At 32.8% G+C, this 14,480-nt stretch overlaps 2 protein-coding genes across 2 annotated transcripts in view; one reads left to right on the forward strand and one right to left on the reverse strand.

Annotated features, from left to right (window-relative positions):
• The window catches only part of LOC119604771, a 130,319-nt gene that overhangs the window by 11,548 nt on the left and 104,291 nt on the right, over nt 1–14,480 (reverse strand). The gene's annotated exons all lie outside the window — the stretch shown is intronic.
• Nucleotides 5,568–6,500, forward strand: LOC119604769. The gene has a single exon (XM_037957598.1). It carries the CDS (start codon nt 5,568–5,570, stop codon nt 6,498–6,500), a length of 933 nt encoding a protein of 310 aa, XP_037813526.1.

Below are 14,480 nucleotides of genomic sequence, written 5' to 3' on the forward strand. Positions count from 1 at the left end.
AACGTAGATCTCAGTCGGTCCACAATTGGTCATAGCTCTCATATAAGGTCCACTGCCGAAAATCACAAAAACGCACATATTTCATTGACAAATAAAGCTATTGTGATAAAATTCGAGATAAATATGTTTTGTGTACCTACAAATTATTCTACGAAATTTTTTACGGATCGGTCCATTATTGGTCATAGCTCCCATATAAGGCCCACTTCCAGAAATCCCTTAAAAGCACACAGTTCATTGTCAAATAAAGCTATCTTAATAAAATTCGACACAAATATGTTTTGTCTAAATATGAATCACTCTATGAAATTTTTTCCGTATAGGCCCACAATTGGTCATAGCTCTCATATAAGGTCCACTTCCGAAAATCACTTAAACGCATATATTTCATTGAATTCTCAAGCTATAGAGATAAAATTCAACTTGAATATGTTTTGTATACATACAAATCATTCTACCAATTTACGGATCGGTCCACTATTGGTTATAGCTCCCATATAAGGCTTTTTTTTAACTACTACCATTTTGAATCAAGAAGCGGACAGACATATTAAAAATAAGAAAAATCTAATTGGAAAATAAAATAAACTAAAAGTGAACAAACTAAAATAATTAAACAGAAGTTTTATTAAATTAGAGGATCTTAATAACAATATAAACTAAACACAAGGCAAATAAAGAAAAAAAGAAGACATAAAGATAAGGGTTGTTTTCCTTTAATGAAAGAAAGTGTGTGTGTGTGTGTGTTACAAGAACCACGATCTGCCTAACTAAACCAAGCCACTTGCGGATTCCAACAGCTCCTTACCGGGATAGTACCAGGCAGAGACAGGAACAGGTAACCCGTGGAATAAACATTGGTCCTTCTCCCGTGAAATAATACAAAGGTGCGTAATATATTTTTTTATTTAAAAAAATTGTGGTTCATAATTTGTGTCTCAAAAGTGTGGTTAGATAACCTTTAATTTTACAACTATAACTTATAATATAGTGCCATTTTTTTCTACGCTTCGTGTTTTTTATTATATATGTATTTGTGGTTTATTTTACTTCCAAAATTTGTCGTCCATTTTTGCAGTATTTTCACATATTTGAGTGAAAATTTATTGGAATTTTACCGGTCAATTTTTTTTGTGGATCTCTTCAGTATTTTCACATTTTTGAGTGGAAATTAATTGGAATTTTACTTGTCAAGTTGTGTTTAGTTCTCTTTAGTACTTGCTTTTTCTACAAAATTCGGTAGCTCTGCTTTTGCAATTCTCTTGCTATTGTGAAAAAGTCGTGTAGTTCTTAATAGATCTTGATCTCTTTTGCTGTTCAAGTTTTTTTTTTAATAGTTTCTCTTGCGGTAAAATCTCTTAAAATATGTCGATTTTTGAGAAGTTTATAATTGCTGCAGATGAAATAATTAGCATTGAGGCCACGCTTAAAAATGAAGATTTTACTAATTATACAGAGGAGGCCTTTGAATTCGAAAAAAAGAATTAAATAAGGCATGGGAAAATTATAAATCTCTTTATGATGAGTGTTCTGCTGACACGATAGAGAAAAAAAAAGAATTATTAATGGTTCAAACGAAGCACCCACAAGTCCGTAAGACTTATGTGCGATGCATTAACATAATTTCTAAAGCAAGGAAACACTTAGAAAAGAAGAGAACATAGAGTCAGAAGTTCCCAATCTTTGTGGTTCAATAGCTGTACCTCCATGTGATACAGGAATTTTCCATGGGGATTATGTGTCGTGGCCCACACTTAGGGACATGTTCACTGCAATTTATATAAATAACAGTAGACTTAGCCCAGTTGAGAAGCTATTTTATTTGTTTAGGAAGACAGATGGTGAAGCCCGGGACATTAATAGAAATGTAGCTCTAACAGCCGAAAATTTTGATATAGCATGGAATAACTTAAAGATTCAATATGAAAATAAACGCATTTTGATTAATAGTCAATTAAAGTTGCTCTTCAAATTGGCCCCTTGCCAGCAAGTATCAGCCAGTGAAATTAAGAGACTACAAAGAGAAATTAATAATTGTATGGCTATACTCAAGTTATATAATATAGATATAAATTCATGGGACCCTATTTTTGTATTCCAATGTTCATCAAGGCTTTCTGAATGCTCACTTAATCTATGGGAACAATCAGTGAGAAATAAAACAGAGATTCCCAAATGGGAAGAGTTAAACAATTTTCTGACGGATAGATTCCATGCCCTAGAGAGCGTTTCTGATATAATAGCAACAAACAATGCACATACCAGTGGTTCCCAATCAAATTCTAATCAATCATCAGTAAAGACTAAACAATTTAAGTCCCACCATACAATGGTTGATTCTTTTCAATGTAAATTGTGCAAAGAAAATCACAGAATTAGTTCTTGTAGCAAGTTTTTAAATATGGACTATAAAACTAGAGTATCAACATTAAAAAAATTTCGTTTTTGTTTCAATTGCCTTACTATTGGCCATACGTATGGTGATTGTAATAATCCTAATGGTTGCTCTAAATGCAAACGGAAACATCATACTCTAATGCATAGAGAATTTGTTAAGAAAACCAACCAAAGTCAATCTAATACTTCTCAAAATGAAAGCCATGGTAGTCCAAATAACGTGTCCCTCCCACAATCATCTAACGTTGCAGGTCCGTCTGGGGTAGTCCAATCACACCACACTTCTGTTTCCAAAATGGTTATGTTAGCTACAGCTTGGGTCAATATAATTAAGGGTGAATCTTTATATAAAGCTCGGGCTCTTATAGATCCATGCTCGGATGAGAGTTTTGTGTCAGAAAAGCTACAAAAATTGTTACAGTTCCCCACTAACCCAGTTTCAGCAGAGATTACTGGACTAGGTGGTGATATTATAAGTAGATCATCTAAAGTAGCTTCCTTTGTAATTGCCTCTCTTTATGATCAAAAATTGTCTCTTAATATACAGGCGTTAGTAGTGGCTCGTGTAACTGGGAATGTCCCGACGCATTCGTTTAAACCCTTAAACAATAACGAGTTACCAAAATTAAATTATGCAGATCCAAAATTTTATAAATGTGATTTTATAAATTGATCTCTTATTAGGAGGAGATTTATATCCCTTAATTCTTCGTGGAGGAGTTAAACATGGAATTTTTGAGTCATTAGTGGCTCAAGAAACCATTTTCGGTTGGATTATTACTGGTCCAACTCCCAATAATATTAAGAGTATCTCATATGACAAAAGTTACAATTAATGACCATTTGACAAAATTTTGGGAGTTAGAGGAAGTTTCTTGTAAGAAAATTTTATCAGAAGAAGATAAAAAATGTGAAGAAATATATCGCTCTACTACCTCTAGGGATTCTGAAGGAAGATATACTGTCAGTTTGCCCTTTAAAAACTGCTTTAAGTCACTTGGCCCTAATAGACATATTGCTCTTAGTCAATATTTAAGAAGCGAGAAAATGCTACTACGTAAACCTGATTTTAAGGCCCAGTATGATGAGGTCCTCAAAGAATATTTATCACTAGGACATATGGAACAGCTTGAGAGCACGACATTTGGTTCGGGATATTATTTACCTCATCATGGTGTTTTTAAGCCAGAGAGTACAACTACCAAATTAAGAGTTGTATTTAATGCTTCCTGCAAATCATCTAATGGAAAAAGTTTGAATGATTTGTTGTACACTGGCCCTATTTTACAAAAAGATTTAGTAGCTCTAATATTAAAATGGAGATTTTATGAGTTCGTTTTCAACGCTGACATTTCAAAGATGTATCGTCAAATTTATGTAAAACAAGAACATAGACAATTCCAGAAAATTTTGTTTCGTAGGTCTGGTAATAAGGAAATTGAAGATTTTCAATTAAAAACAGTTACATTCGGTGTAAATTGTGCCCCATATTTAGCCCTTAGAACTCTGCTTCAATTAGCAGATGATGAAGAGCGACATTTTCCTCTTGGATCACGAATTTTTCGTGAATTTATGTACGTAGATGATGCTCTCGTTGGAGCTCATTCTATGTCAGATGCTCTAGAGGCAAGAGACCAATTAATAGGTATAATGAATACTGCAGGATTTGAGTTAAGGAAATGGACCTCAAACAGCAAGCAAATTTTAAAAAATCTGCCCGAAAGTCATCTTTTAAATTCATCCTTTTTGTCGCTCGATGATAAAAGCACTACGAAAATGCTTGGCATTCGATGGAATGCTGCTAAGGATTATTTTTATTTTTCTACTGAGAAAATAGAACTAAAGACAAGTTATACAAAAAGAGAAGTACTTTCAGTTATAGCTCGTCTTTTCGATCCTGGAGGTTGGTTAGCTCCTGTAGTGATTTCTGCTAAAATATTGATGCAACAGATGTGGCTCGATAAAATCGAGTGGGATGACAATATTAAACCTCTAACATTAAAAAAATGGCAAGATTTTGTCTTAAGATATAATGACATAAATACAATTAAACTCTCTCGTTGGATACAGTTTAATCCAGATTGCCAAATTGAATTTCATGGGTTTTGTGACTCGTCAGAGTTAGCCTATGCGTCAAATATTTACGTAAGAATTAAAACTAATAATAAAGTTTATACAAATTTGCTCGTCTGTAAAACGAAAGTAGCTCCAATAAAAAAGCCATCTCTACCCCGTTTGGAGTTGTGCGGAGCAGTTCTTTTAGCAAATTTGATTGATAGCGTGATTCCAAATTTGAATATTATTTCCCATTCCTTATATTTGTGGTCCGATTCTACGATAGTTCTAGCTTGGTTACGAAAACCACCCTGTAGTTGGAAAACCTTTGTAGCAAACAGGGTAGCCACTGTTTTAGAAAAGGTTGGAAATAAAAATTGGTTTCACGTAGCATCTGGTGACAACCCTGCCGATCTATCAACCCGGGGACTGACACCTTCGGAGTTGAAAGACAATAATCTATGGTGGTACGGTCCTAAATGGCTTAGTTCTAGTAAATCCTATTGGCCCAAAGGGCCACTGGCATATGAAACATAGGAAGAAGCAAGAGAGGTTCAAGTTAATATTGCTAGATCGACGGAAAAAGAAGACTTTCTTAATCGTTTCTCCAATTTGTCCAGAGCTTACCATGTAATTGCTTACATCTTTAGATTTTACTATCGTACGAATAAAAGCCGATGCAAGTCTTTTAATTATGGTTCTCTACGAATTTCAGCTCAGGAACTCTATTTCGTACGTCAACGGTTATTTTTCCTATCCCAGCAGATTTACTTTTCGAACGAATTTAACGGTTTATCAATGAAGAAGAAAATTGACTCCCATAGTCCCTTATTGGCTCTCACTCCCTTTTTAGATAGAAACAACATTATTCACGCTAACGGTCGTCTCGGTTCTACCAAGTGTTTATCCTACAATGAACGTCATCCTATTATACTTGCGTATAGTAGCAGGTTAGCACGTTTATATGTAGAATTTGTGCATTTACTAGTCCATCATGGAGGACCACGCTTAGTTCTCAAGAATGTTGGATACTTAAGGTGAAAAACTTGATTAAAACTGTTATTCACAATTGTAAAACCTGTGTTATACATCGAAAAAAACTCCAAAATCAAATTATGGCAATGTTACCCGAAGAAAGAACAACTTTGTGTCGCCCCTTTACAAATACAGATGTTGATTGTGCTGGCCCATTTGAAATCAAAAGCTTCACAGGTCGTTATTGCCGTATCACTAAGGGCTACGTCTGTTTATTTGTTTGTTTCTCAACTAAAGCGATACATATTGAGGCTGTTAGCGATTTGTCTACTCCTGCGTTTCTCGCCGCATTGGCCCGATTTATTGCCCAACGTGGTTGTCCAAGTAGCATTTTCTCTGATAATGGTAGAAATTTTATTGGCGCTGCTAGAGAAATTAAAGCTAATTTTGAAAAGCATGTAAAGGAATTACGTGACACGGCGGTAGAGAAATATTGTCATAAGCACTTAGAGTGGCACTTTATTCCTGCAGCAGCACCTCATATGGGAGGACTGTGGGAGGCAGGAGTCAAAAGTCTTAAAATCCATTTTAAAAAGACGGCTGGACAAATGAAATACACCTTTGAAGAGTTTTCAACACTTTTGGCAAAGATAGAAGCGTGTCTCAATTCGCGTCCTCTTGGCCCATTGTCAGATAGCATCGATGATTTGTCCTCTCTCACGCCAGGTCATTTTTTAATAGGCTCTGCTATTCTTACCCCTGCTGAACCGGAAGAACTTAGCGCGCCAATGAGTATGATAAACCGTTGGCGCAAAATCAAGGCATTGCAGCAAGAACTCTGTCACCGTTGGAAAGAGGAGTACTTAAAAGAGCTACAGAAACGGAACAAATGGAAACATCCCCAAACAAACTTGAAAGAAAATGACTTGGTGGCCCTAAAAAGTGAACCTTGTTGTCCTACTGAATGGCGCTTAGGTCGTATAGTTAAAGTTTATCCTGGTTCTGACGGTAATGTTCGAGTGGCTGACCTCAAAACTCAAAATGGTGTAATCACTCGTCCGATTCACAAATAAGTTCTACTCCCTAATTGCTCTGATTAAATGTTCATTCTCACGTTCTCTAAAATAATGCTACCCAATTTAATTTTCCAGATCAACATGGATTTCAATACCGATTATGCTTGCCCTCTTTGCAATCGCCTACACGCTATTCGTCAATGCTCACGATTTATCGTAATGCCCGTGGAACTAAAACTAAGAGTCGTTGCTCAGCATTTATTGTGTTACAACTGTCTGGCTCAATCGCACAGTCGTTCTGAGTGCAAAAGTATAGAGCGGTGCCGTCGCTGCATGCAGGACCACAATACCCTACTGCATCCTTTACCAGATGATCGTATTTGGTTCCGTATGACAGCAACGGTTCGGGTTGTTACAAGATTTGATACTGACGCCTTCCTAAGGATATTAATTGACCCCACTGCTGCCAGATCATCAATCATGAAATCAGAAACTGATGCCCTTAATTTAGTGGTACACCAAGAACGGGCCACTGTAGTAGTATACCATAGTCACAGGGAAGGACGTAAAGTTACAGTAGAATGCGTGGTAGAGAAGAAAAGTTATGGATGTACGCCCAAAGTAAGCATAGACCGAGCAGACAAATACCCACGTCCACGGGCAGTCGACCTGGCCAATGCAGATGTTCATTGGCATATCCGGCGTCCATACCAGCTTATTTTAGGAGCTGACGCCATGAGCCGTGTTTTAATTGGTCCGGCTATAAGACGTCCGGGACAACTATTCCCACAAAACACCATCTTTGGCACTGCATATTTTGGAGAGGGTCTAAAAAGGACTTAAACATTCTTCTATAATTTTGATGTCCATGATAGGCATTGTATTATTTATCTATAATTTAGTTGCCCAAGAAAAATAAGCGATGTTTTCACTCTTAATACAATTTTGTCGTCCTACAAGGCGTTCTATTTAATACCGGAAGAGTTATTATTATTTCATTAGTGAAATCTTTAAGATCAGCATATTTAATTTTAAGAAGAATGATCTCATTTAGTTTATCATTATATTATTGAATTCAATGAATTTTATAGTTTATATGTATTTAAAAAAAAAAAAAAAAAAAAAAAAAAAAAAAAACATTTTTTTTCTTCTCTTTCTAAATTAATATATTACTTCTATGAATTAATTTATTTATGTTTAACAATATTTAAAAAAAAATAAAAATAGGTTTGAAGTCAAAAAAAAAATATTTAATGTTAAGAGAAATTGTTAACTTCTATTAACTACCAAACTTTTGCTTTTGTTGCATCACCGTTGCAAGGGTGGCGGTAATGTTTATGTGGATGTCTGTTTTTTTTATTTAAACATTGTTCATTTCTTTACCGTCTAAACCATCCTACATATGATGTCGCTATCTGGCAACATCACATATAGTGTGGTGAGTTTGCGTTTTGTTGACTGCCATATGGTTTGTACCATTTTTGTTAATTTTTTTTAACTACTACCATTTTGAATCAAGAAGCGGACAGACATATTAAAAATAAGAAAAATCTAATTGGAAAATAAAATAAACTAAAAGTGAACAAACTAAAATAATTAAACAGAAGTTTTATTAAATTAAAGGATCTTAAAAATATAAACTAAACACAAGGCAAATAAAGAAAAAAAAAGAAGACATAAAGATAAGGGTTGTTTTCCTTTAATGAAAGAAAGTGTGTGTGTGTTACAAGAACCACGATCTGCCTATCTAAACCAAGCCACTTGCGGATTCCAACAGCTCCTTACCGGGATAGTACCAGGCAGAGACAGGAACAGGTAACCCGTGGAATAAACACAAATGTTTTGTCTAAATATGAATCACTCTACGAAACTTTTTCCGGATGGGTCCATAATTGGTCATAGCTCCCATATAAGGTCCACTTCCGAAAATCACTTTAACGCATATATTTCATTGAATTCTAAAGCTATAGGGATAAAATTCGACTTGAATATGTTTTGTGTACATATAAATCATTCTACCACTTTTTTCCCGGATCGGTCCATTATTGGTCATAGCTTCCATATAAGGCCCACTTCCGAAAATCACGTAAACGTACATATTTCATTGTCAAATAAAGTTATCTTGATAAAATTCGACACAAATATGTTTTGTCTTTATATGAATCACTCTACGAAATTTTTTCCGGATAGGCTCCCGTATAAGGTCCACTTACGAAAATCACTTAGACTCATATTTTTCTTTGAATAATAAAGCTATCGGGATAAAGTACGACTTGAATATGTTTTGTGAGCATATAAATGTTTCTACCAAATTCTTTCCGGATCGGTCCATATTTTTAAATAGCTCCTCAAAAAATCACTTAAAGGCACATATTTCATTATCAAATAAAGACATTTTGATAAAATTCGACACAAATATGCTTCGTGTACATATATATTACCGGATAGGCTTGTAATTGGTTATACCTCCTATATAAAGTTCACTTCCGAAAATCACCTAAACGCACATATTTCATTAATCTATTGGAGTAAAATTCGACTTGATTTTTTTTATATAAATCCTTATCGTCCTTAATTGGTCACAACTCCCATATAAGGACCATTTCCGAAAATTACTTAAATGCACATTGATAATCAAAGTTATCGGGATAAAATTCGACATAAATGTGTACTTTGTATATATAAATCATTTTACGTAAATTTTTCCAGATTGGTCCATAAGTTGTCTTAACTCCCATAAAAGATTAACTTCTGATATCGGGATAATATTCGACATAAATGTGTACTTTGTATATATAAATCATTTTACGTAAATTTTTCCAGATCGGTCCATAAGTTGTCTTAACTCCCATAAAAGATTAACTTCTGAAAATCACTTAACATCACTTAATTCGTTATTAAATGATTACATCCGGATAAAATTCGAAATGATTATGTTCTGTGTATAGATAAATCATTCTTTTAAAATGGACCTAATCAAAATTAGTTCGACATATGCATAAATGTTAGTATCCTCAATACGGAAACAAATATTTTGTCAAGTTATCTAAAAATTATATAATTAAATGGGTTTTAATAAAAAGTAACTTGCTGGTGGAAGGTATTTAAGATTCGGCATAGCCGAATATAGCACTCTAACTTGTTTTTTTTTTTAATTTTTTAACTTTGGTGTTAAATTGTTCCCAAGTGCCTTAAGGGGTTAATCTACCTTTCTTTCACTCTATTTTAAATATCGGACTATATACGATAACTTACAGTCATCTTTGGTAAAGATGGCCGACAAATAAATATTATTTCGATATGGTACACTAAGAATTCGTAAATATTGCAAAATTTGACTTTTGAACTCCACAGTTTATGGGTTAGGAATGTCCGATTTTAATAAAACTTCGGATATATATTTTGTATTATCTAGACTATAATACTCTGATAATACTTTATTTAAATGTAAAGAATTAATATGTATTCTCCAAAACATTACAAAAAATGCGATTTTCCCGAAATCCGCCGAGTTCAAATCGCAAGTACAGCTAAACTGTTACAAATATTGATCTAATTTTTTTTTCCGTTTAATAGTCTATTGGCCATAAATCCGCATGAGATCTCCTAAAATTTGTTTAACAAAGATTCAAAAAAACTGAAATTGGAGATTTGAAACGGCCGTTGAAAAATCTTTATTGACCATAGCTGAGAAGAAGTTTGTGTTATCTTATAAAGCCAAAAACTAATATTCGACTAATTATAAATATATTTCAGTAACAAAATATTTTTATACCCTCCACCAGTGGTGATAGAGGGTATATATAAGTTTGTCATTCCGTGTGTAACACCAAAAAATATTCATCTGAAACCCAACAAAGTATATATATTCTGGGTCCTTATGAAATTCTGATTCGATTTAGCTATGTCCGTCTGTATGTCTGGTTAAAAGACGCTCACGTTAAAACTAAGCAAATTAAATCAACGAAATTCACTGAGGATATTCATTGTTTTCCTAAGCAGTTTGGTATTGAAAATCAGCAAAATCGGTTCTCAACGTAAAAAGTTATGAGTAAAAATTAAAAAAAACATGAATCAAAACTACGGACTTAGATCTGTATCGGTCCTCAATTGGTTATAGTTAAATGAACATATTTTATTTATAAATAAAGCTATCGGGATAAAATTCTACATGAATATGTTTTGTTTATACATAAATCATTCTACGGAATTTTTTTCCGGATCGGTCCATAATTGGTCATAGCCCCCATATAAGGTTCACATCCGAAAATCACTGAAACGAGCATAATTCATAGATAAATTAAGCTATCTGAATAAAATTCGACATGAATGTGTTTTGTGTATGAATTGTATTGGCATATAATTTTAATTTGTAAAATTTTGTTAAGATATCAACATTCGGAAGGAAGTTATTAACAATAAACTCATTTTCCGGGAATATGTACTTTCGTATTTCAACAGGAATAAAGTTCTCGTGTAAAAACAAATGCGTGATAATTTTCATGTAATTACATTGCATAGTTTTCGTGAAAATTGCATCAGAATGTGTAAAAAATGGTTATTTTTTTCTGAGTTGTTTTAAATTTTGATTCATAACTTTTCCCGATGTAAACCGATTTTGCTCATTTTCAATACCAAACTGCCTAGGACAATAGGGAATATTCTGGACAAATTTTAATCATTTATTTCACTTCGTTTTTACGTGAGCGTGTTTTACACAGACAGAGGGACGGACAGACGGACATAGATAAATCGACTCAGAATTTCATAGGGACCAAGACTATATATATACTTTGTTGGGTCTCAGATGAATATTTCTTGGTGTTATACACGGAATGACAAAGTTATATATTCCCTCTATCACCACTGATGGTGGCGGAGTGTATAAAAAGTGGTCGTAGAAGGGGGCTTGGTTCTTGGCATGAGAAAACTTACATATTTCTTCAAATATTTGATCAATTAAAAAAAATATTAATATAAAAGTAGCTGGTGGAGGGTATTTAAGATTCGGCTCAGCCGAATATAGCACTCTAACTTGTTTTTTGTATGACATAGTTTTACAATCGAAAGAACAATTCTAGAAGGGGGACGGGCAAAATTCGCAACTTCGGTTTTTTTGAGCACTCTAATGTATATTCTCCATGTATTGGCATTTTTATTACAATTAATAACTGAAAAAAATAAAAATTTTGTTTGTATTAAAACGGGCAATACATATACCGGTCTACGACTTCACAGATAGGCTGATCGATTATTCGATATTTTCCAAAAAGCGGTTTTCAAATAGTTGACATTTGAAAAAAACCGGTTGACATTTTTCAAATTCAGAAAAAAACGGTTAACCGGTTTTTCATTATAAATAACAAAATCTATTTTAATTTGAAAAAATTAACGTTTATGTTTAAATTTTATTAATAAAACATGGCTCGAACTGATTTTTAACAGTTTAAAAAATGATAACTTTAGATCTATTCGCCTGATTTACATTATTTCTTTAATGTAAAAAAATTGGAAAAAAGTGTGACACTTCTGTTAAACATTAGGAACTAGTATGTAATCCTAGCATATTCTAAACTCCCGGTTTAGACAATTTTCATATGCATTCCAACACTTCCATAATAGATTATTCGCAAATTAATTATTGTGATTGGAATATAATGTTAAGATTGATATGACGTTTGAAAAATATTCTTCAGTAACTGCACTTCAATATTTTTAAAATTTAGACGGGCTGTATTATTATTTACTTCAAAATTTAATTTAAGTAATCTTTGAATACAAAGCAAATAAAAGTATTCGAAACCGGTTTTTAAAAATGTTCGAATATTCGAAAAAATCAACATTAAACAAAAACCGGCACTGTTAAAGCAGAAAAAAAACAGTTTGAAACCAGGTTGAAAAACCTAGTCGATCACTCTATTCACAGAGCATTTATACAGTTTAAACAGTATGAGTGCTTATATTGCTTTTTTCACAAAATTTTTACAAATATTCCTTATAGGTAAGGTTTGTTTGGTATTGCAAATGGGCAATATCGGTCCACGATTTCGCATAGCCCCCATACAAGTGGCCCCCGAAAAACTGATTTAACACTCATAACTGTTTTAAAAATACGAGTATAGCGATGAAATACGACAGAAATAAGTTTTATATGCAACGAAATCTCTCTCTTCGACAAATAGTCCATAATTGACCTCCCATATGTGTTCATATTTAAAAAATTAATATTTTGTTAATTCGAATTTCACATAATTGACATATGTCTGATCTCACTGATGCTTATACCCCGTTCACACGGTGCAATTATTCGTTTCATCATTCAACCCCCAATTTATTTATAATAATCAGGTGTTTGTTTTCATTGGTTGGAGACTAATAAAAAAGAGTACTAACATTTATGCAAATGTCGAACAAATTTTTATAAGTCCAGAAAAATTTATATTAATAGGCCAGTTCGAAAACATGTTAATATAATGATTTATCTATCTATACACATATATAATCATTTATGGGAAATTTTGATTTTCAACATAATTTATCCCTGGATAAAAAAAATAATGTGGGACAAAATTCATAGAATTATCTTTTGTAGTTTCTGGGAAAACGACTTAAGGATTACGAAAAAACCAGTAATTTTTTCGAGGTAGTCTGAGATTAACTCATAACTTTTAACGTTGTGAACCGATTTTGCTGATTTTTAACACTAGACTGCTTAGAACAACAGTGAATATTTTTGGTGAATTTGGTTTATTTCTTTTGCTTAGTTTTAACGTGAGCATGTTTTAGGCAGACAGACGGACAGACGGACATAGCTAAATCGACTCAGAATTTAATAAGGACCCAGAATATATATACTTTGTTGGATCTCAGATGAATATTTCTTGGTGTTACACAAGGAATGACAAACTTATATATACCCAATATCGCCACTGATGGTGGTGTAGGGTATAAAAAATGCAAATAAATAGAAAATATACAACTTAAACTGTTGAAATAATGTAATAAACATATTTATGTATCATACACACACACCAGTATTCCAAAAAATTACAAAATAATGAGTGAAAAAAAAACAACATGGCCATGAACTGTCAAAACGAATTACGAATGTGTCGTAGGAACGGGTTAATTGGATATTGTCATTCAGAGGCCGAATTAAGTAATTCAACTACTCCGTGTGAACTTGGTATTACAGAGGAGCATTTCATTTACGGCATACGATTTGATGATTGGTATATAAGATTACATAATTATATTATATAATATTATATAAAATTATAATTTTAAACTTTTATTCTAACTTATTTTTATACCCTCCATTAATGATGATAGAGGGTACATATAAGTTTGTCATTCCTTCTGTAACATCAAGAAATATTCATCTGAGAACCAACAAAGTATATACAGTTAATCTCAAAAATAAGTATACAAAAATACTGACAATTGGTTTTATTTAAAAAAGGATATTATTTTTTCAAAAATCAAAAAGTAACACATTTATTTATTAAAAACAATTATGATAATTATTATTCACTACTTTTTTCCGGGTTATTTTGGTTACTCATTTGAGGTGTAGTTAAATAGGTACAAAATTTACGTCACAAAAGTAAGTATACAGATAATTTCAATATGCATTTGGCTTAATGATATTAACAAAATTCATGAAAATTTTACCTGTTTGAATGTAATTATTTTATAATAAAATATTCTGTACACTATAACATGGAAAAAATTCACTTTTTGTTCCGAAAAATTGAAATTTTTGGTAATTGATCTAAATATTATTTATAGGAGCATTTTTTCCTATTTAAGAACATCTGACTATTTAAACCCCCGGAGTTTTGGATCGGGTATTCAGTAATATCCCTCGTTTGATGATGCATTGAAGACGATGCATGATGATGCATTGGAAGACGATATTTTAACTTTTAAATTAATTGTCTCTTTACAATAATTGCAATCCATTGCGGAACATTGTCGTTTTTAACACAGTATAGGGTTCATATTCGATATTTAACGGCGATTTCCTAAAATGTA

This window comes from Lucilia sericata, unplaced genomic scaffold, assembly GCF_015586225.1.
Source record: "Lucilia sericata isolate MDLA Ls3-8-SP2 unplaced genomic scaffold, ASM1558622v1 Contig000427F_arrow, whole genome shotgun sequence".
Classification (NCBI taxonomy): Eukaryota; Metazoa; Arthropoda; class Insecta; order Diptera; family Calliphoridae; genus Lucilia; species Lucilia sericata.